The following is a 22,779-nucleotide window of genomic DNA, read 5'->3' as shown; positions in this document are numbered from 1 at the left end:
AAAATACTTGCAAATCATTAAAGCAAATCTAACTGAAGATGCAATTGAGAATGGAAAGGGGGGTATATAGGAACACTTTACTTTTCCACTTAGTTTTGCTATGAACCTAAAACTGCTCTTTAAAAAAAAAAGTTTTCTTTAAAAAAAAAAAACAAGATGTGAGCAGTGGTTTGACTCAGATTCACAAGGTATGTCTCTTAACCATAAATATAAATAATACTGAGTTGGATAAAAAACTCCCCAAATATTCTAACAACACTGTCGTAATGCTGTGTGTGAATATTAATTTAATCTGTGTATAGACAGTTACATACATAACCTTACCAGCAAGTTTCCCAAAACAGGATTTAAGTGGAGTTATATTCTCAAAGGGCCACTTTGAAATGAAAATGTCCCTTTCCCAGGTAATTATAAACAGGTGTTTCTTCTCATTCTACCTCATTTGAATTCTACAGTGGGCACTGACTATGAGATGCTCCAAGGAAGAAAACTGGGAATCTTAAGCATGAATTTTACTACAGTCCTTGCTTTCTCCAGTAGAGGAACTTAAGAAGCAGCTGCTGATCTGTGCCAACTTTTTATTTTTTTAATATTTTTTAATTTTATTTTATTATTCTTTATTTTTTGGGCTGCATCGGGTCTTAGTTGCGGCACGCAGGATCTCCATTGAGGCATGCAGGATCTTTTTTTTCGTTGTCAGCACTCAGCCTTCTCTCTAGTTGTGGCGCGTGGGCTCTGTAGTTTGCTGCACACAGTCTCTCTCATTGAGGTGCGGGAGCTCAGTTGTTGTGGCGCACACGGGCTTAGTTGCCCCTCGGCATGTGGGATCTTAGTTCCCTGACCAAGGATTGAACCCACGTCCCTTGCGTTGGAAGGCAGATTCTTTACCACTGGACCACCAGGGAAGTCTGCTGTGCCAACCCTTAAAATAAGGGCTGCTGGTAGTGCCACCATGCTGAAATGGAGAAAGATTTTGATAGCAGTGATCTCTTTTCACATACAGAGTTAGTTACTTTCATTCCTATTGTGATTTCCTTGCTATGGACATAGAGTCATTTGAAAACTCGGAAGCTTCAAGATTAAGAGCAATTTCAGATATTAATCTGGAAGTAATGTGTGTAAGGCAGAAAGGAAAACAGGGCCAGCATGGGAGCTAGGAAACCAAGATAATGGTAATACACTACATGCATGAGTTTATAAAATCTTAGAGTAATATGTTAACATTAATTAGTGGTAATGTAATAGAAGTAACAGATCAGAGACATTGCTAAGGAATTCAGTGGTTGAATCAATGATAGAAGAAATGGAAGCATCCAGATGACTAGAGGTCTGGACCTAGGTACCTAGGAGAATGGTAGATGTTAAAGAGGAAAAAAATTGACAAATATATACAGGATAACTTTTAAAGTTTAAGAAAAACCTCCAGCCAGAATTTAGGAAAGCAGATGACGACAGAAAATCCACAGAGGGTTTTCAAGGGGAAATGGGGTCAACATGAGGCCTAATTATATTGGGTACCATTGGTGTGGGAGTTGATAAATCTGCCTCTTTTTTCTGTTTTCACGTCTGTTGAAAAGGATGATATGTATCTGAACTTACACAGCCTACAGTTCATGCATGAAGTGGATGCCTGTGAAGTAGAAGACATTGTGCCAAGAACTTTAATGTGATGTCTAGGCTAACTACTAAAATAACAGTTCAAAGAATACATAACTCACAAGCTAACGGGAGGAGGGGAATGGAGTGTTTTAAAAAGGCAGAAAAGTAGGTACTTCCTTGGTGGTCCAGTGGGTAAGACTCCACGCTCCCAATGCAAGTGGGCCCGGGTTCGATCCCTGGTCTGGGAACTAGATCCCACATGCATGCTGCAACTAAGAAGCCTGCATGCCACAACTAAAATCCTGCATGCCACAACTAAGACCTGGCGCAGCCAAAATAAATAAATAAGTACTTTTGTAAAAATAAGTAAAAATAAAACATAAAAAGGCAGAAAAGGAAAAGAAATGTAGAACAGGCAGGACCGAAAACAAAGCAAATTAAAATGGCAGATTTATAGGCAAATATGTCAGTAATTATGTCATGTTTTATAACTGGACTAAATATTCCCATGAAAAGACAAAGATTGGTGGCCTGGACCTTTTTTTTTATAAAGACAACCATAGGGAATTCCCTGGTGGTCCAGTGGTTAGGACTCCATGCTTCCACTGCAGGTGGCAAGGGTCCTATCCCTGGTCAGGGAGCTAAGATCCTGCATGCTGCATGGAGTGGCCAAAAAAAGAAAAAAGACAACCGTATACTGTTTACAACAGACATACCTTAAGTATGAGGATATGAACAGGTTGACAGCAATAGGATGGTAAAATGTACCACATGAATACCAAAAAAACTGATGTAGCTCTTGTAATTTCAGTCAAAAAAGACTTAAATCCAGGAGCATTACCAGAGGCACTTTACTTTATCCTTTCATAATGATAAAAGGTTCAACTCACCAGGAAAACAATTCTATACAATATACAACTAATAATAGCTTCAAGCTGTATAAAGCAAAAATTGCCAGAATTAAAAGCAGAAGAAATAGCAAATACACGTTCATACAGAGATATTAATTTATTTATTTTTGGCTGCTTTAGGTCTTGATTGCTGCACACAGGCTTTCTCTAGTTGCAGCGAGTGGGGGCTACTCTTTATTATGGTGCACGAGCTTCTCATTGCTGTGGCTTCTCTTGTTGCGGAGCACAGGCTCCAGGCGCGTGGGCTTTAGTAGTTGTGGCATGTAGGCTCAGTAGTTGTGGCTTGTGGGCTCTAGAGCGCAGGCTCAGTGATGTGGTACATGGGCTTAGCTGCTCCACGGCATGTGGGATCTTCCCGGACCAGGACTCGAACCCGTGTCCCCTGCATTAGCAGGCGGATTCTTAACCACTCTGCCACCAGGGAAGTCCCCATCCATTTACTTTTAATCTAGTTGTATCTCTGAATCTAAAGTGTGTCTCCTGTAGACAGCATACAGTTGGATCATGGTTTTATTTTTTTTTTAATCCTGCCTGACAACCTCTGCCTTTTGATTGGATTGTTCAGTCTATTTGCATTTAATGTTTTATTGATGTAGTTGTATTTTTGTATGCCATTTTACTTTTTTTCCTTTTTTTATATATACATGTATTTATTTATTTATTTACTTATTTTTGGCTGCGTTGGGTCTTCGCTGCTGTATGTGGGCTTTCTCTAGTTGCGGTGAGTGGCGGCTGCTCTTCGTTGCGGTGCACAGGCTTCTCATTGCAGTGTCTTCTCTCGTTGTGGAGCACGGGCTCTAGGCGCGCGGGCTTCAGTAGTTGTGGCTCACGGGCTCAGTAGCTGTGGCTCACATGCTCTAGAGTGCAGGCTCAGTAGTTGTGGCGCACGGGCTTAGTTGCTCCGCGACATGTAGGATCTTCCTGGATCAGGGATCGAACCCGTGTCACCTGCATTGGCAGGTGGATTCTTAACCACTGCGCCACCAGGGAAGACCCTTACTTTTGTTTTCTATATGTCGGGTTTTTTGTTTGTTTGTTTGTTCCTCTATTCCTCCCTTACTGCTTTCTTTTGTATTGAGTGAATATTTTCCAATGTAGCATTTTAATTTCTTTAATGATTTTTTCTTTTTTGTTTTTAGTGATTGCTCTAGGGTTTACCATATACACTTTAACTTATCAGAATGAGCTTCAGATTTATACTGGCTTAGTTTGTTATATATAGAAACGTTAATCCTATATAGCTCTACTCTGTTCCCTTGTCCCCCTTTCTGTGGTCCTGTTACACTTGTTACATCTATTAATGTTACAACCCCGACAATACATTAATATAATTATTACTTTACCATCCACAGCCACTCCCTTATCCAATACCGTTTTGCTCTTACCTCCTTTGTGTTGTTATTGGCATATATTTTACACATATATTACATTTCTGTATGTTATTGGCTCAGTAATACATTCTACACATTACTTTATACAACTGCTTGTTAAATCAATTAAGGGAATAAAGGAGAATAATTGTGCATACAACCTGCTATAATTTCAGAACTACCAGACTTCCCTGGTGGCGCAGTGGTTAAGAATCTGCCTGCCAGTGCAGGGGACACGGGTTCGACCTCTGGTCCGGGAAGATCCCACATGCTGCAGAGCAGCTAAGCCTGTGCACCGCAACCACTGAGCCTGCTCTCTAGAGCCCACGAGCCACAACAACTAAGCCCACATGCCACAACTACTGAAGCCCACGCACCTAGAGCCCGCGAGCCACAACTACTGAGCCCGCGTGCCTAGAGCCCGTGCTCTGCAACAAGAGAAGCCACCACAATGAGAAGCCCATGCACCACAACAAAGACCCAACGCAGCAAAAAATAAATAAATTTATTTTTTAAAATTTCATAACTACCTTTACTGGTGCTCTTTGTTCTTTTATGTGAATCTGAATTACCATCTGAGTTCAGTTGCTTTTGGCCTAAAGAATTTCCTGTAAGTATTTCTTATAAAGTCAGGTCTGTTACAACAAATTCTCTCAGTTTTTGTTTATCTGGTAAAGTAATCTCACTTTGGAAACATAGCTTCTCTGGATGTAAGGTTCTTGGTATACAGTTTATTCCTTTGAGTACTTTGAATAAGTTATCTCACTGCTTCTGTCTTCTGTTGTTCTGCTGAGATGTCATCTGTTATTGGGGTGCCTTTGTAAGTGACAAGTTGTTTTTCTCTTGCTGCTTTTACAGTTTTCTCCTTGTCTTTGACTTTCAGCATTTTTAGTATGATGAGTCTGTTTGTGGATCTTTTTATGTTTATTCTTTTTTTGGGGCTACGCTGCGCAGCCTGGTGGATTAGTTCCCCAAACAGTGATTGAACCCGAGCCCCCTGCAGTGGAAGCGTGGAGTCCTAACCACTGGACTGCAAGGGAAGTCCCCTCTTTCTGTTTATTCTGATTTGAGTTCATTAAGCTTCCTGGATGTGTAGGTTATTATTTTTCAATAAATGTTGGAAGTTTTCAATTATTATTTCTTCAAAAAATTTTTTCTCTGCTTCTCTCTTCTCTCCTTCTAGGACTCCTATTATGTATATATTAGTACATTTTATTATGTCCCACATTTCTCTGAGGCTCTTCATTTTCTTCATCGTTTTTCCTCTCTGTTCTTTGGTTTGCATGATCTCTGTCCATCTATCTTGAAGTTCCTTTCTTTTAGTTAGTTTACTTTTCAACTCATTTTATTTGGTTCTTTTTTCCTTTTTCTTTATTCTCTATTTGAGGTGATATATGTACACCTTCCTTTGCTTGTTTAGTCACTGTTGCTATGGACTGAATGTCTGTGTCCGCGCTACCCCCACCCCAACCCAAATTCATATGTTGAATCCCTAACTCCCAGTGTGCCTGTAGTTGGAGATGCGGCCTCAAAGGAAGTAACTACAGTTAAAGGAGATCATAAGGGTGAGGTCCTGATCAGATAGAATAACTGTCCTAATAAGATGAGATACCAGAATGTTCTCTCTAGAAGAGGTCCTGCGAGCCCACAGCAAAATGGCAGCCACCTACAAGCCAAGAGAAGAGGACTCAGAATGAAACCTACCTTGCCAGCACCTTGATTTTGGACTTACCAGTCTCCAGAACTGTGGGAAATAAATTTCTGTTGTTTAAGCCACCAGCCTGTGGTATTTTGTTATGACAGCCCAAACAGACTAAGACAGTGGCTTTCTTTAGTTCTGTTTCTTTAAATCTGTCAGGTGGTTACTCTCACAGGCAGTTTCTGTTGCCTACTTTTCCCCCAGTGTATGGGGAATATTTTCCTGCTTCTTTGCATACTTTGTAATTTTTTGTTGGAAACTAGACGTTTTACATAACATATTGTAGAAAGTCGGGGTACTGATCCCATGCCGCCTCCCTTCCCAAGGCTTGGTTATTGTTTTTTGCTTGTTTAGTGAATAGCTGGATTATTTTAGTGGTCTATTTTCCCTCCAATAGTCTAAGCCTCTGATTTTTCTCAGTACGCCAAGTCACCTTGGGATGACAGTTATTTTAGTACTGTTCTCTTCCTCTGTTTCCATGATCACATGAGCTGTTAAACTCCATTAATTGCTGGCTAATTGCTCATTTGTTTTGAATAATACCCTGGGATTAGATTATTAGAGAAATAATTTGGTGTTCAAACAAGCTAATCCAGTCAAACTCTGGTTCCTTTGCAATAATAATTTCCTTTTAAAAAATATTTATTTATTTATTTATTGGCTGGGTCGAGTCTTATTTGCGGCACGAGGGCTCTTCATTGCAGTGTGCAGGATTCTCTCTAGTGTGGTGCGTGGGCTCTCTAGATGTGGCCCATGGGCTCAGTAGTTGCGGTGCGTGGGCTTCTCTCTAGTTGTGGTGCACAGGCTCTAGAGCACGTGGGCTCTCTAGATGTGGCTCAGTAGTTGTGGTGCATGGGCTTAGCTGCCCTGCATCATGTGGGATCTTAGTTCCCCGACCAGGGATCAAACATGCATCCCCTGCGTTGCAAGACAGATTCTTACCCATTGGACCACCAGGGAAGTCCCTGCAATAATAATTTCTGAGGTCAGTGTTTGATATTCATTCTGATTCCAAGAGGGTTCCCCTCAGCTATCTTTTTCCCTAGTTCTCTCCTACAAACCAGCAGGCCTACAGTTTATCCTATATCTTGAGTCTCCTCTCAATTGCTTCAATAGGCCTCAATATCCTCAGACTCAGTTGCAAATGCAGTCAGCCCTTTGGGAAGAGATTAGGAGCTTTCGACAGTCTGCTTCTACTTCCAGGCAAAGTCTCTGCCAGGATTCTGGAACTGGAGGTGAAGACCATGGCAAGTTTCTGAGTGACACCCCTTCTCTGCAAGCTGAGTTCTTGGCCAAGAAGTGGCTGCAGCCTGAGGTCTTCTCGGCCTTCCTCTCCTGTCACGGAACCGCCAGTTCATGAACAGAGACAAGGGCGGGCACGGCCTCTGTCTTCTCAGCTCACTTGGCCCAACGTAGAACCTCTGTTCCACAGGTGGGAGCTGGGTGGAAGAAGGAACCCCCAGAGGTTCCTTCCTGGTTGAGAAGGAACCTCTCAACCACACTTGCTCAGGCCTTATCTCAGCAACAGGTAGCTGGGAAAAGGATGAGAAAAACTGACGGGCTGGACTTCCTGGGAGGACCACCCTGCAACCGGGAGCTGATGGGAGAGGGAGCCTGATATTCTAGGATGCAGCAGTCTGGCGTGGCGTTGCCACCTTACTGAGACAGGGAAGGGAAGGAGTGGTCTTTGTTCAAATACCACAGGCGCAGGGCTTCCCTGGTGGTGCAGTGGTTAAGAGTCCATGCTCCCAATGCAGGGGGATCGGGTTCGATCCCTGGTCAGGGAACTAGATCTCACATGCATGCCACAACTAAGGAGCCCACCTGCCACAACCAGGACCCCGTGCAACCAAATATAAATAAATAAATAAATATTAAAAAAACCACCACAGACACTTTTTAAAAAATTTATTTTATTGAAGTATAGTTGATTTACAATGCTGTATTCATCTCTATTGCACAGCAAAGTGATTCAGTTTTACATACATATATACATTCTTTTTCATGTTCTTTTCCATTCTGGTTTATTACAAGATATTGAATATAGTTCCCTGTGCTATACCGTAGGACCTTGTTGTTTATCCATCCTATATATACTATCCCTAACTACCACTCTCCCTCCTCCACCTCTCCTCCCCCTTGACAACCACAAGTCTGTTCTCTATGTCTGTGAGTCTTTTTCTGTTTCGTAGATAAGTTCATTTGTGTCATATTTTAATTCCACATATAAGTGATATCATATGCAAATACCACAGACTCTTGCCTTTCTTAGTGAATTCTCATAGATTCTTCTTGAATAGATGTTCCTCATTTGCTGTTTGCCCTTAGGACTATTTACAGACCCCTTAAATAGTTGTTTTTGTTTTCACAATTTTACAGTTTCGTTGGGAAACATATCGGCAGAGTACCTCATCTGTCGTACCAGAAGTCAATCCTCCAACTCATTTAAAAGATAATTTTATCTTGAAACAATCTCAAGCTTACAGAAAAATTACAAGTAGAATAAGTTTTGAGACATTTGAGAGTAACTTATCAACCTGATGTCACATCACATCTGAATTAAGTATTCTTATGAATAGGCACATTCTTTTACATAACTGCATACAGCCAGGAAATTAACATTGATAGGATACCACCATCTAATCTTTTTACCGCTTTCAAGTTTCACCAATTGCCTTACAGCAAAATAATCTGGTTCAGAATCATGTACTGCATTGTTGTCAGGTCTGGTTAGTCACCTTTAGTCTGGTACAGTTCTTCAGTCTTTGTGTGTGTGGGTGTGTGTGTGACCTTGACACTTTTGAATATCACAGGCCAGTTACTTGGTAGAATATCCCTCAATTTGGGATTGTCTAATGCTTCCTCATGATTAAAGTTATGCATTTTTGACAGAACTATCACATGATGTTATATTCTTCTAATTGCATTCTATATAAGTGGTACACAATTTTGATTTATCCTATTACTGACCATGATCACTTTGATTACTTAAGGTGTCTGTCAGACTTCTCCCCCATGAAGTTTCTCTTTCCTCCTTTGTAATATTTTTTTATAAGCTAATGTATTTTATTTAGACCTCCAAATAGCTTTTTTTAAAGAATTATTGAGGTATAAAACTCACCCATTTTAAGTGTACATTTCTTTTTTTTTTTCACAACTCACACACACACACACTGTATTTTATTTTTACAAGAGATAAACTGACACCAAGCATTGTAAATGGATGACCACAACAAAAGCAACAATGATTGCAATCACCAAACACGAAACACACTCACACTATGTCATAATATTGACATTCAGTCCAGGAATCCTCCACTGTAACAGCTCCCTCTCCTTTGTAATATTAATAAGTATTTTGTGGGGGAAACTATGGGAATGTCCTGCTCCTCTTCAACTTTACAATTTATTCCTTTTAAAAAAATATTTATTTATTTGGTTGTGCTGGATCTTAGTTGCAGCAGGCGGGCTCCTTAGTTGTAGCATGCAAACTCTTGGTTGCGCCAGGTATGTGGGACCTACTTCTGTAACCAGGGATCGAACCCGGGTCCCCTGCATTGGGAGCAGAGTCTTATCCACTGTACCACCAGGGAAGTCCCTCAATTTATTCTTTCATTTATTTGTATTACTGTTTGTGAAGAAAAGACTAATACAGCAGGTCTGAGCCTGCTACCTTAGAGTCCTGCTAGGAGGACTGTTAAGGCCAAAGTTTGACCTTTGGCTGGTAATTGGAAACTTGACTGGTAAACAGTTCCCTACACTGATACAAAACCTTTCTTAAAAAGCGTGGCTCTCTGTGCTTAAACTCCTTATGCAAACAGTGTGGTTTATGCTGAACAACTGCTTTCCTTCCCGGAGTCTGGAATTTTGGAATGTGCTATGCAGAGGGTGCCTATGTGACCAGCACCAGTAAAAACTTTGGGTTCTGAATCTCTAATGAGCCTGCTGATAGATAACACTCCACACGTGTGTTTTCACAACTCATTGCTGGAGGAATTAAGCATGGCTCCACTGGGGTTCTTGGAAACTTACGCTTGTTTCCTCTGGACTTTGCCTTTTCCCTTCACTGATTTTGTCTTATATCCATTCTCAGTAATAAATCATAGCCATGAGTGTGTGTATTTGCTGGTTCCTGTGAGTGCTTTTAGTGAATCACTGAACCTGGGGATGGTTTTAAGGACTCCTGATAGTGGACTTACGATTTCCTATTTTCTTTGATGGTGTATAATCTGTTACTCTCATTATTATTATGCTCACTCAATTTGCCATGATTTGGCCAGTAAAAGTCCCTTCGAGGACTTCTGTGCCCTGTTGACATGTCCCCATCATTCTCTGAGCATCTAACTTGCTTTCTGACAGAAGATTTTCCAGACTCGTTTTGTACTTTTCCTGACCCAGCCCTGAAATTAGCCATTTCCCCAAGAAGCCCTAGTTTGTTCTATTGGGGAATGGCTTTTAGAAACCAATACTTAGTACTAGGTGTAATCATTTCTGGTGGGTATCACTGCTCCCAGGCCATCTCAATAAACAACTAGAGAATACATGCGTGTATACACAAACACTTATATACATATACACACATTTACATAGCATTTGTGTCTGACAACTACCAGTTTAACCAATACTTCACATTTCATCATCTCCTTTTCTACCTTTGCGACGCCCTTCTCCGACAGCAAAAATGCTGGTTTTCAATATCCTTAGTGTTTACGTATTTCATCCTCTCTATATAACCAATCTCCCATTGCCTAGGTTGCCTTAACCTCCCACATGGACATCACCCCCTCTAACCCCACTTGATCTCTGACACTCCGATTCAGACCAATCCTCTACGTGGATGGAATGTTTCAGCACCAATTCTCTGACAGCTGGGTGTCCTACAATTCAATTCTGACATTACTACCCAGAGTTAGCACATACCCCATGAGTTAAGGCCTCAATTCCACAAGACTGCACCCACTTCAGATGCTAACAGCAGGTCTTGGATATCCCCAAACCACCCGCAATTCTGCCTGGCCAACTATAAATTTAGGGGCTTCTATGGAGCCCCCCCGCCTTTGATAATTCACTAGAACAACTCACAGAGCTCACTTAAAGCACTAAAGTTACAATTACAATTTTATTATAAAGGATACAACTCAGGGATAGCCAAGTGGAAGAGACCCATAGGGCAACGTCTGGGAGGGAGGGGTGCTGGAGCTTCTGTTCCTGTGGAGTTGGAGTGTGCCACCCACCCAGTACATCAATATGCTCACCAACCAGGAAGCTCTCTGAGCCTCTTCAAGTTTTTGTTGAAGTTGCATTATATACAGTGCATAATTGGTTAAATTAATGAATTAATGGCCATAGTGAGTGAACTCAGTCTTCAGCTTCTCTCCCCTCCCTTGGAGGTCAGGGGGTGGGGCAGAAAATTTCAACCCTTTAATCACATGGTTGTTTTTTTTTCTGGCAATAAGCCCCCATGGTGAAGCCATCTAGCCCACCATGTGAATCTCAGATTTTCACTGAGACTGGAAAAAGACAAAGATGGCAAACACAACAGCTATTTAATATTGTCCTAGAAGTCCCTGCAGAGTGCTAAGTAATAAGACCAACAGTACTTGGCAAGCATGTGAAGCAACCAGCACTGCTGAGTGTAAAATGGCACAGTTTCTTCGGAAAATATTTCGATATTATCTGCTTAAGTTGAACATCCTCAAATCCAAATGACTCAAATTCCACTCTTAGTTATGTACGCAACAGAAATGCATGTTCATATATATACCAAGAGGATAAAAATGGGCCTTGCAGCATTCTTCATAACCCCAAACTGAAAATAACCCAAACATCTAACTGTGGTAGAAAGGTAAAGTTGTGGTATATTCACAGAAAGTAATGTTTTTTGTAGAGCACACAGAACACAGTAAGAATTCAAATGAGCACAATAAATCCAATCAACAAGGAAAGAATGGAAAAGAGAAGCAGGAATAAGCACGTATGAAGAACTAAGTGGAAATGCTAGTATAAGAAATACAAATTTTAAAATGAATTCAATAGATAATTCAATTAAAAAAACAGTTAAAGATGAAGTTGAGCAACTCCCATAAGGTTATCAGGAATGGAGAAAAAGGAGAGAATGAGACAGGTATTGAGGGTAGAAATAAAACCTTCTCTTAGAAATAAAGAAGTAACCAGAGGAGAAAAATATTTAAAGAAACAACACTATTTGTTTTCCAGGATTTGGAAAAGACTAACCTATAAATCTCTGCTAGAACAAACTCCTTTGAAATCATAGTGGGACTTCCCTGGTGGTCCAGTGGTTAAGACTCCACGCTCCCCATGCAGGGGGCCTGGGTTCAATCCCTGGTCAGGGAACTAGATCCTGCATGCATGCTGCAACTAAGAGCCCGCAGGCCACAACCAAGACCTGGCGCAGCCAAATAAATAAAAACTAAAAAAAAAAGAAAATCGTAGTACTAAGACTTTAAGAAACGAAATGTCCTAGGGTCCCCAAATCAGAGGAAACTGAGTTGAAACTGTAGTAACCTTGTGATAGATGGGACTGCCAGTTTCAAAGGCGCTGGCTTTTGAAAGCCCAAAGGTGACAAGAGATCAGGATTTAGGTCCACAGAGATCGGAACTAAGAATTCCACACAAAGCTGGGTTGGAACCACTGAAGAGCTACACCTTCAGTGAAAGAACAAGCCAGAAAAAAACTCCATTCACCAACCCAGGCAAAGATATTTGTCTGTCCCAGACTGGGCACGAGGTGGGCAAACAGCCTCCCTTTAAGATTTAGAACAATGACCTTGTTCTCACACTGGTCTAAAGTTCAAATTTACAGTTGCTGGTCTAGGAAACCAGAGTTTGAGAAATTAATATGAAAATAGTGCCTAGCCATTGATACTCTTGGAACAATCTAACAAAAGCAAACATAAAACTGATCTGGGAGGACCCTTTTTCAACGTAGGCAGGTGGCACAGGATTCCAAAGATAAGGCCCTACTGGAGATGCGCTTATACTCTAACATTTATAAAACTCTGGAGAAATCCAATAAACAGCAGTATTCAACTTCAAAACTTCAGATAATAGACTATAAGACTGGTATATTTAAAATAATTAAACAAGTTATCTTTGCATCTTTGCTCTAAGCCTTTACAAACTATAACTATACATTTATAAGATCAGGGGAGACAAAGACTTTGTTTATTTTCCAAACAGATGTAAAACCCCTGTTTAGGAACCTCCATGAAGATTATAGGTTTAAATTTCCTGATTCAATTATGAGTGGGAAGCATCATGCAGTTTATATCAAAGCTATTATTTTAAAAAAGACAAGACACTGAAGGTCTGGATTAACTCTAAATTTATCAGTTTAGGTAACCTTGTGAAATTATGTAAACAGCCAATGGCTTTTAATAAAACAGCAGTAACAAGCAGATTTAATCAGGAAGGAAGTCATCTGACAACAACAAATCAACGTGTGCTTCTAAAAATGAATTATTATAAACTAAATAATTTTCCCCATGGAAATATAAAACTGAATTTTTGGAACCTTAACACTTATTTCTACACGTAATTTATGTAATTCTCTAAACACATTTAAATGATCCAAAGATGGCGGTTAATTGTACTACTTTTAATTTTGTGGTAAGATTAAGTGTAATAAGTCTTAATAGTATTATGTGTTCTGTCAATGGTTATTTTTTAATGTGTTCAATTCTCCTCCCCTTTAAAAATGGATTAACTCGGACTTCCCTGGTGGCGCAGTGGTTGAGAGTCCGTCTGCCGATGCAGGGGACACGGGTTCATGCCCCAGTCCGGGAAGATCCCACATGCCGCAGAGCAGCTGGGCCCGTGAGCCATGGCCGCTGAGCCTGTGTGTCCGGAGCCTGTGCTCCACAACGGGAGAGGCCACAACAGTGAGAGGCCCACTTACCGCAAAACAAACAAACAAACAAACGGATTAACTCAATAACATATCAAATAACAGCAACTGATTTATGAGCTGAAAATAGTGACAAGCTCAACTCCAAAGCTTATGCCTTAAACAAGATTCAACATCTTTTATTTACATATTTATGACATACATTAATGGGTCTTATACAATTAACTAAATCTAATAACAATGGTGACAAGGGAACATAAAGACACAATTCCAAATTTTTGTCAGGTTGAAATACATTTTCACTAACTGAAAGATATGATAAACAAGCAGCCATTATAAAGTTACAGACTGTATGTTAATCCACTTAAAATTGAAAGTCAGCCACACAGCTATCAAAACAATGGGAAATTTGCAAATGCAAATATTACATATACAGGTACAATGCATGCATGGCATCACATTTATTCTTCATCTTTTAAGCCATTTTTAAAGTAAACTGGAATACGCATCTTAATAATATATGTACATCAAGGCACATTCTTTTCTTGTGCTTTAGGAATGACTTACATGTGATCTGCTTGTATCTTAATTTTACAACTTATATTAGCTTCTAATACTTAGAAGTTTAATTTTAACAATTACAGCTTGAGTGGTAGTTTCCCAGGAGAGAAATGTGGCATCTCCCCGTGGCTATTTTGAAAAACGAGAAAACTGGATAGCTTAAAGAGGTGGGAATTTAAAAATCAAACACACAAATTAATTTAACTTTCAGGCAACTTTTAAAAAGAATTTAATTTTAACAATTTGGTGGGCCATAATCAATTTCTTTAAGTAGTATACTGTAATGAGGGCTGAAGAATTTTCAATATTCTGAAATTACTTAACAATTACATGGTATCCACAGGACCGCTGTAGATGTCTATATTGCTATCCTACTTCTAAACTGCAGTTCTTCAACAAAATTGAACAATTAAACATGATACAAAAGCTGCAAACATACCAAACCTAGTTTTAACTTTTTTCCCATTTATCATCTTATGTAATCATGGAGAAATTTCCCATCAACAGTTTAATAACAATGTTCTTTGCTCATGGTCAATTTACTTGCCTTGAAGGATAGTAGAGTAAGGCTTTAATAGGCATTTCATGCATTTTAATGGCATTTAAAAAAATCAGCTATTCATTTAGGGGTTCCCCATATAGATTAAGTACACTGTGCAAACTTGATTACAACATGTAACTCATTAAGTGCTTTAAAATAAAGAATCCCTGACTTTATAAGGGGTTAAAATAAATAGTAAGTCAAGAATCACAGATCTGAAGCATTTAAAAAAATGTAATATACTTATGCATCGCACTAAAACGTTTTATATTAGAATTTTTAAACCATAAACAAGGCAAATGAAATCACAGAACCTCTATATTTTGAGAATAAAAGAGAAGAAAAGCCAATTAGTACAGCCTTTTAAACTCAAAGTATATAATAATGTCAAAATGCAAATGAAACTGTACGGTTTTTAATTTATTTAGTACAGTTCTTTATAAACATTAATTCATAAAAAGTATACCATGATAATCCACTGCCATCAAACAGATTTGTTTTCAATTTCTTTACAGTAAATGGACTTTTCTACAGAACCCATTAGCCAGACAAACCGTTTAGAAATGTTAAAACACCACCAAAACAGCCCAGAGCCTTGATGTACAAACTCTAGGCAGACAGCCACATAGTACTGTAAACAAATGTTCTGTGAGTTCAGTTTATGTGAGATGTCCCTTCTGTTCATCTCGATTACTACATTCACTCTGTTTCTGAAATATGGGCCACCTCTACTTCAACAGTTTGAATAGCTTCTGCAACTTCAGACAGCTTCTGTCCTTGCTGTTGTGCTAACACATAGTTAACCACTTGCATAATACTTTGGTCAGAAAGTGTAGATACTGACGGACATTCTTCAGTAGCTGCAACAGCTTCGAGAGCTTCCATAGTTTCTCCTGTCACTACCACAGTTTCAAGTTCTTGAGGACCGCTGTTTTCTTGTTCCTGCATATCTGCTGTTAAGATGCTAACAGCATGCTCCACTTGAGTTCCTTGGTTATGAAACTGAAGGGTATCTTTTTCCAGCATAATTTTGCAAGGCACATAATCTCTGTGGAATTTAGTCATATGTTTACGGAGTGTTCGAGCATCTATGTAGGCTTCACTACATACCGGACAGACATAGGGCCGTTCACCTGTATGTGTTCTGACGTGGCGTTTTAGAGATCGGGCATCAGCCCAAGCTACTCCACATGTTAAGCACTCAAATGGCTTAACTCCTATTAAAAAAGAAACAAGAGAGGTGTATGTGTGGTGAGGTCCAAGTACCAAAATATATTACAGCTGCCTGATAAATAATGCTTTTCTTTTAAGTACAATAGCCCATAAACGTTTCTATCTTGACTATGGCGGTCTTTTATTTAGAACCAAATGGTTTCTCTTAGAATAAAGCAGATTCTGGATATAATCTCTCTAAAGATGTTCCTATTGATAGAAGTTACTGAGAGACAATCCTGAGGTTCTGTGAATAGTCTCTTTTAGCCTTCACAGCAATCCTATAATCCTAGGATAAAAAACCAGAAACTTCAAGTAGTCCATTCCAGCATAAAAATATTGATATAGAGTATTAAGCTCACTAAAACAGGAATCTATCTATCTACACAACAATTAGGTAGTCAGGTTCAGGATCACCTCTATCACTTGAATAAATCTTCCACAACATGGGATTAATCTCTTATTAAGGAAAGCGAGATAATAGGCAAGAGGAATGGTAAAAGGAGAATCACTACTGGACTGGCTTTTATTCTACTGAAAGTTTTATATATATATATATATATATATATATAACTATATGAAGTATAGTTACCTCCATGGTTGTTCATGTGTCTCCTATACTCTCTCAGCTGAGTGAATTTTCTTCCACATTGTTCACACACCCGTTCCAGGTTTTGCTTTGCTCTTCCTTTTTTTCCATGGGTAGCTTTCTTTACATGCCTTCTGAACAATGCCTTTTCATAAAATTCTTTGCCACATATATTACACCTAAAATAAAGGAAAACCCCAAATTATTTTTTCCAAAGCACCAGAATCCATAATAATTAATCCAAGTACATTTATATCTTAAGTTTAGATCCTTCTCAGATTTACCCACCTGTAAGGCTCAGTGACAGAGTGAGACTTCACATGGGAATACCAATCTTTCTTCCAACTATAGCACTTATCACAAAATTGGCACTGGAATGGCTTCACACCAAGATGTTTGTTCATGTGCTGGCGAAGATCTCTAGCTTCAAAGAAACTTTTCTCACATCTGCAATAACAAAGTTCATTCACCCAACTGGATCATCTTATTCTTTTAAAAGAAGTTTCCAAGAACTCAGTATATTCTTGGGTTTCTAGAACTCCACAAGATGATCCCAATTTAAAACAAAAACAATTCTTACTATTCCAATCTTGCATCAAGGCTACAGGGTCTTAAGTTCTTTTAGCTGCAGAGTACTAGAAACATTTTAGAAAGAATCCTGCACAGCTCCCAAGGGTTATCATAGGTGTTATTATTTTCCGTCTCCTCGTCAACCCCATCTGATCTCCCCTTTTGACATCCCTTTTCACCCTCTCCCAGTCTCTGTCCATCTATTGGAAGTAGGCCTCACTCTTGACCATAAGGATGGAGCAACTGACTTAGGCCTAGGTCAATCAGAGCACAGCATTCTCTTAGCCATAGTGATCGATTCACAGAAAACCAAATGCCTTAACCAGATCCAATGGTAGCGAACCTCAGGGCTTTTATAGGAACTACGAGAAAAGCAGCTTGACAATCTGGGAGTTGAGAGGATGTAAGGCTGAAATCATTGCCACTGCCTTGTCCATACGGAGTCTCAGAGACATCAAGTGCTAATGAATCTGAAACCAGTTTACATTAAACTATTCAGACTCCTAGATTCGACTTTCATTCAAGTCAGTTTATTTTATTTTTAAATTTTTAAGAATAAATTTATTTATTTGTTTTTATTATTGCCTGTGTGGGTCTTTGTTGCTGTGCGCGGGCTTTCTCTTTGTTGAGGTGGGACTACTACTTTTTTGTGGTGCGCAGGCTTCTCATTGTGGTGGCTTTTTTTGTTGTGCAGCATGGGCTCTAGGCGCACGGGCTTCATTAGTTGTGGCACGTGGGCTCAGTAGTTGTGGCACACAGGCTTAGTTGCTCTGCGGCATGTGGGATCTTCCCGGACCAGGGCTCGAACCCATGTCCCCCGCATTGGCAGGCGGGTTCTCAACCACTAAGCCAGGGAAGCCCTCAAGTCAGTTTAAATTGGGTTTTCTTATACTTGCAACTAAAAATGTATGAATAATAAACTATCTTTGTTTTAAAATAAGACTGATTATAGAGTGACATCAGCATATAGGGCAGAGTAGGTAACTCCAAAAGCCCATCCCTACATGAAAGCAGTAAACAAATGGGCAAAAACTGTCAGAATCAACTTTATTGGACCTCTGGAAACTAATTAAAAGTTTACAGTGACCAGGTAAATATTTAATCAAGAAAGCAATTGCTGAATCTTGGTAAGAGAGCTCTGTGGCATTTCAACTCACCCTGGCCCCATCCCCGGGCTCCTCAGCTCAGCAGACAGACTGCACTCCTGCTATGGGTCCCTAGTACCAGAGGAACTTATTCTCACAGAGCTGTAGTTGTTCTAAGCTATCTGATGACTTCTTGAGGTTACCCCTCAAAGGGTCTGCTTGTATTTACCCTAACTCTTCCAGGGCTGAGGACTCGGGGAGGGGTGGGGAGTACAGAGGAGCAGATGGCTGGAAACACTTACAGGCAAATGTATTAGCCACAGCTGCTGGGGCAAGGAACAGCAGTTCGGTGCAAACAATATCCAAACCAAAAGCCTGTGAGGAAAAGGCTGGAGACCGAGATGTTTTGGGGAATGAGAGCTTTGAAAAACTCTCACATATTCCCAGGAATCTAGAAGTCCAAATATCTGCCCAGTGCTGGGCACATGCTCAGAAAAGACCCGAAAAGGCTCTATACTCTCACCAATGGCTGACTCTGCACAAACAGAAAGAGAAGACCAAGGCAGAATTGTAAACTGCCTGGCCTGAGTATTGAAGGCATTCTGGAATTAGTGGTGATGCTCACACAACACCGTGAATGTACTGAAAGCCACTAAACTGAACACTTTAAAATGATGAATGTTATGTTCTATGAACTTTACTTCAATTATAAAAAAGATTTCAAGAGGCTTTGGAAAATGAAAAGAGGGAAAAAGGAATCTGAAGAAGGGAGAAATGAGCAGAGGGCCAAGTACTTCCGAGGAACTGCCTAGGAAGAATCTCTGGCTGGCACCAAGGGACCCTTCTTTCCTACAGTCCCTACTGTAGGAAAGAACTGGTTGCACATTTGAACAACTTCTTTAAATCATTTAAAATGAGTGATTTGTATGGTATGAAATTTGTGTCTAAATAAAACTGTTACATAAATAAATAGGAACATCTAGACAAAAACAAACTGATAAAATCAAGAGTAAACAAATAACAGTTTAATATTATCTTCAAGTATTCTGCTTTTTCAGTTTTACTGAGGTGTAACTGAAAAATAAAATTGTCAGATATTTAAAGTGTATACTGTGATGATTCAGTACATGTATACACTGTGAAAGGAATCCTCCCACTTGTTAACACACCCATCACCTCACATATATATACGTGTGTGTATAATTACATATGAATATTCAAGTTCCTACTCTCTTAGCAAAATTCAATCATATTATACAGTGTTATCAACTATAGTCACCTCAAATATTTTCTTTTGAAACAACTTTCAAATAAACTGAGTAAGAACACAAGGAAATTAATTGAATGGTTCACATATTAAATACTTACTGAGTACAATGATAGCCTCGAACTTCAGGCTTTGGTTGGTGTTTCTTTAGGTGCTTGCTGAGCCCAGAGCCCCTGTGAAAAGACTTTCCACAAACTGAGCAAAGGTACTTGGACTCGCCTATAAAAAATAAAAACCATGTCACAAATCCAGCAATCAGGTGCTCTTCCAACAGAATGCTTTACGTTGTATTTCAGAAGTTATTTTATCAAGTGGGCACGGAAGCTGTAACATGTGGCATCCACCTTCTAAGAATAACAAACTATGTCAAAATCCCTATTTTCTCTCAACCAGAGTACTAGAGAGGCTACTACTACTACCCACAGAATGTGACAGGCTTGCATGATCATCTGGATTATAACAGTGTAGAGTTGTATACAAGTTCTAGAGCAGATTATCTACCCTTCATCAGCCATTTTCCACATAACTGCTTTAAACACCTGAAAATAAGTATATGTGGACTAAAAGTTCTAATAAAATTATAAGCCACATACCATGCTGACAGTTGCATCTATCTACTGCTTAACTTTTTAAAAGCAAGACCATTTCCTTAGGTGCCTGGATTTAATACTCAGTACACATTTTTCTGCACTGACTGAAACAATTTTTACACAAATAAGATAGCTCTAAAACTAGATTATAAGAACAACTTTTAAACTTTACTCTAAAAAAAAAACACAAAAAAACAAAAAAAACCTTTACTCTCATTAATAAAAAACTGCACACATACAGTCATCTTACAGCATAATCAATATACTAGTAAATTAATAGTATATAACATGTAACTATGTCAATATAAGTTTCTCATACCTGTGTGAATACTCATATGTTCCTGAAGACTCCGTTTGGTAACAAATGACTTAACGCATAGTTCACACTGGAACTGCTTCTGTGATTGATGGAGACTCTGGTGTAATTTTAGACCGTGCTTGTAGATGAAAGTCTTTCCACAGACCTAAGAGAGCACAGGTGTTTAAACCAGTAAAACAGGAAAAGAGATAAGGGCTGTTTCTGAAGAATGAGGACACAGAACCTACTATGCTATTTTAAATTAAAAACTTAAATTATAAACAAAATGACAAAGTTAAAGTTGATACAAGGGCCAAGGATTTTAGCTGGCTGATCATCTTCTGATTCAGTAGTTAACCAATATTGCTATTTTTCTTACACCCATGAGATCACTAGAAGAACTCAAAACAGTATGCAAAAAAACCTCATACTGTCCTTTGTGAGACTGGTAAACAATATATCTTATATTAAAAGAGACATGGGAGCTTAATCAAGAACAATATACTCAACTCCTGCTATACCAACTAGAACAGTGCTTCTTAAACTCTCTATGATGAAGAACCAGTTTTTTTCTTTCCCCAATCTATTAGGGAGAGATTTTTGTTAAACACAATGAAAATGTCACAGTATCAAATTACCATGACAGTTTCTACATGCTACTCTCCATCTTTGCACTTATCTTTTATGGACCACACATTTTGAGTAGTGCTACACCAGAAGACCAGAGGCCGAATTAACACTTAGTTTTTAAATATATGAATAAAATGATGCTTAGGACTTGGCTTCAAAATAACTGAAGGGAGGGGGAAGTAAGGGAGTGAGAGACAGTACATATAAAATACAACTGACCACAGATAACCAACAAGGACCTACTGTATAGCACAGGGAACTACACTCGATATCTTGTAATAACCTATAATGGAAAAGAATCTAAAAAAGAATGAATGGATGAATGAATAAATAAATAAATGAATCACTTTGCTGAACACCTGAAACTAACACAACATTGTAAATCAACTATATTTCAATAAAAATTTAAAAAAAATCCCACAATTGACCATGTGTTGATAACTATTAAAGCTGGGTGAAGAGTACATGAGGGTTTATTCTACTCTCTTACATTCTTTTTTCTTATAATACGAAGCTTAAGAAACGAAAGAGAAAAGAAAAAAAAAAAAAAAAAAAAAAAAAAAAAAGAAACGAAAGAGAGAGAGAAAAACATTAAAAATTTCACTGGTTCCAAAACTGTTTATTAATAAAAATAGTGGGTCATCCTTATATGCAAGGCTATAGGTGCTACTAGAAATTTTTCACCGTTGCAAATAGCCCAAAGCTGGCTTATCACAGGATTCTTTACCCAGGAATCACATTTTGGCATTTAGTCTTCAGCTCTAGAGAAGGACACATAGCTTAGGCAGAATTTCTACTAAGACGTGTTTAACTCACAGGTTCCTTCCCAAGCCAGGTTGGTCCTACTGAACGTTAAGGGATGACTGAGATGATGAATTGGCTATTCTCACCCTGTATCGCTCTGAATCCTAGCAAGTTTCCCGAACATCCTAAATAGATTAATTTCAAGTTACAACTTCAGCCAAATTAAAGAACAGAACTGGGAATCACCCTTGACCTAGGCAACAAACTGAAAAAGTTATGGACTTCCTGTGACATTTTACCAAAGTGATGTGACGCCAGAATCAACCAGTCTTATCACCGGTTATGTTCCAATCTTCTTTAAATAACAAAATAAATATAATGGCTTTACCTGGCATGCATGTGGTTTTACCCCTGTGTGCTTTAACATATGTATTCGAAGAGAATATAATTTAGGTAATGTCCTTCCACATATCGAACATATAAATTCGCGTTTGGTTCTGCCCTTCTCAGATGATGATCCTGATGCCTCATTAGGTGCAGAACTGGAAGAGGATGAAGTAGGTGCATCTTTCCTGGTATGTCGAATAAGGTGTGCTCTCAAGGAGGCACTGTACTGAAACTGTTTCTTACACAACTAAAAGAAAAAGTAAACAAAATTCTGCCTGAATGTATTTCCATCACAAATGTTAAGTGAAACTCAACTTGTACTTCAACATTCCATATCTTTGTTACAATTATATCACTCAATAAACATATATACTATGTAAAAGACAATATGCTAGGTACCACACTATAGAAATGAAAGGGACAGACCCAGCCTCCTCTCTGCAAAGATTTATAATCTAACCACAAAAACAGGATTTATATGTAAATAGGTGAAAGATCAATACTTAGGAAGAGGGAATAATCAGAGTATAAGGAAAGGCATCATCACCGAGGCTGGGTGTTGAAGGAATGGTAAGACACAGACAAAGACAAGAATACTATTATTATATGAGTACTAACAGTTGTTAGGAAGAGCAAAAATAGGGGCTGGAAAAAGTAGGAAGATAAAACTGTGATAGTCCTTGGGTTTTACCCTGTACTTGTTGAGTATTCCTGAAAGCTTCTGTTCTTTATTTTAAAATCAGAGTTATTTATAGTCATGATCTACAAAACTTTTTTTTAATAGGTAAAACTGGCCTCTTGGTTCACTACTCTACTTTTTTGACTCTTTCTTAATGATTATCTCTGTAATTCTGAGTAA

At 38.9% G+C, this 22,779-nt stretch overlaps 1 protein-coding gene across 2 annotated transcripts in view; it reads right to left on the bottom strand.

Annotated features, from left to right (window-relative positions):
• Window positions 1-13,597: 13,597 nt before the first annotated feature.
• The window catches only part of ZBTB11 (zinc finger and BTB domain containing 11), a 41,469-nt gene continuing 32,287 nt past the window's right edge, over window positions 13,598-22,779 (bottom strand). For both annotated transcript variants that reach the window (XM_019922982.3, XM_019922983.3), the window contains exons 6-11: window positions 21,922-22,167; window positions 20,181-20,325; window positions 19,373-19,490; window positions 16,638-16,796; window positions 16,353-16,528; window positions 13,598-15,765 (exon numbers count right to left, since the gene is read on the bottom strand). In XM_019922982.3, coding sequence (XP_019778541.2) covers window positions 15,248-15,765; window positions 16,353-16,528; window positions 16,638-16,796; window positions 19,373-19,490; window positions 20,181-20,325; window positions 21,922-22,167 — 1,362 coding nt within the window. In that variant the 3' untranslated portion in view covers window positions 13,598-15,247. The remainder of the gene's footprint in view (window positions 15,766-16,352; window positions 16,529-16,637; window positions 16,797-19,372; window positions 19,491-20,180; window positions 20,326-21,921; window positions 22,168-22,779) is intronic.

Source organism: Tursiops truncatus, chromosome 4 (genome assembly GCF_011762595.2).
Source record: "Tursiops truncatus isolate mTurTru1 chromosome 4, mTurTru1.mat.Y, whole genome shotgun sequence".
NCBI classification, from domain to species: Eukaryota; Metazoa; Chordata; class Mammalia; order Artiodactyla; family Delphinidae; genus Tursiops; species Tursiops truncatus.
This window is presented reverse-complemented; position numbering and strand designations above follow the sequence as displayed.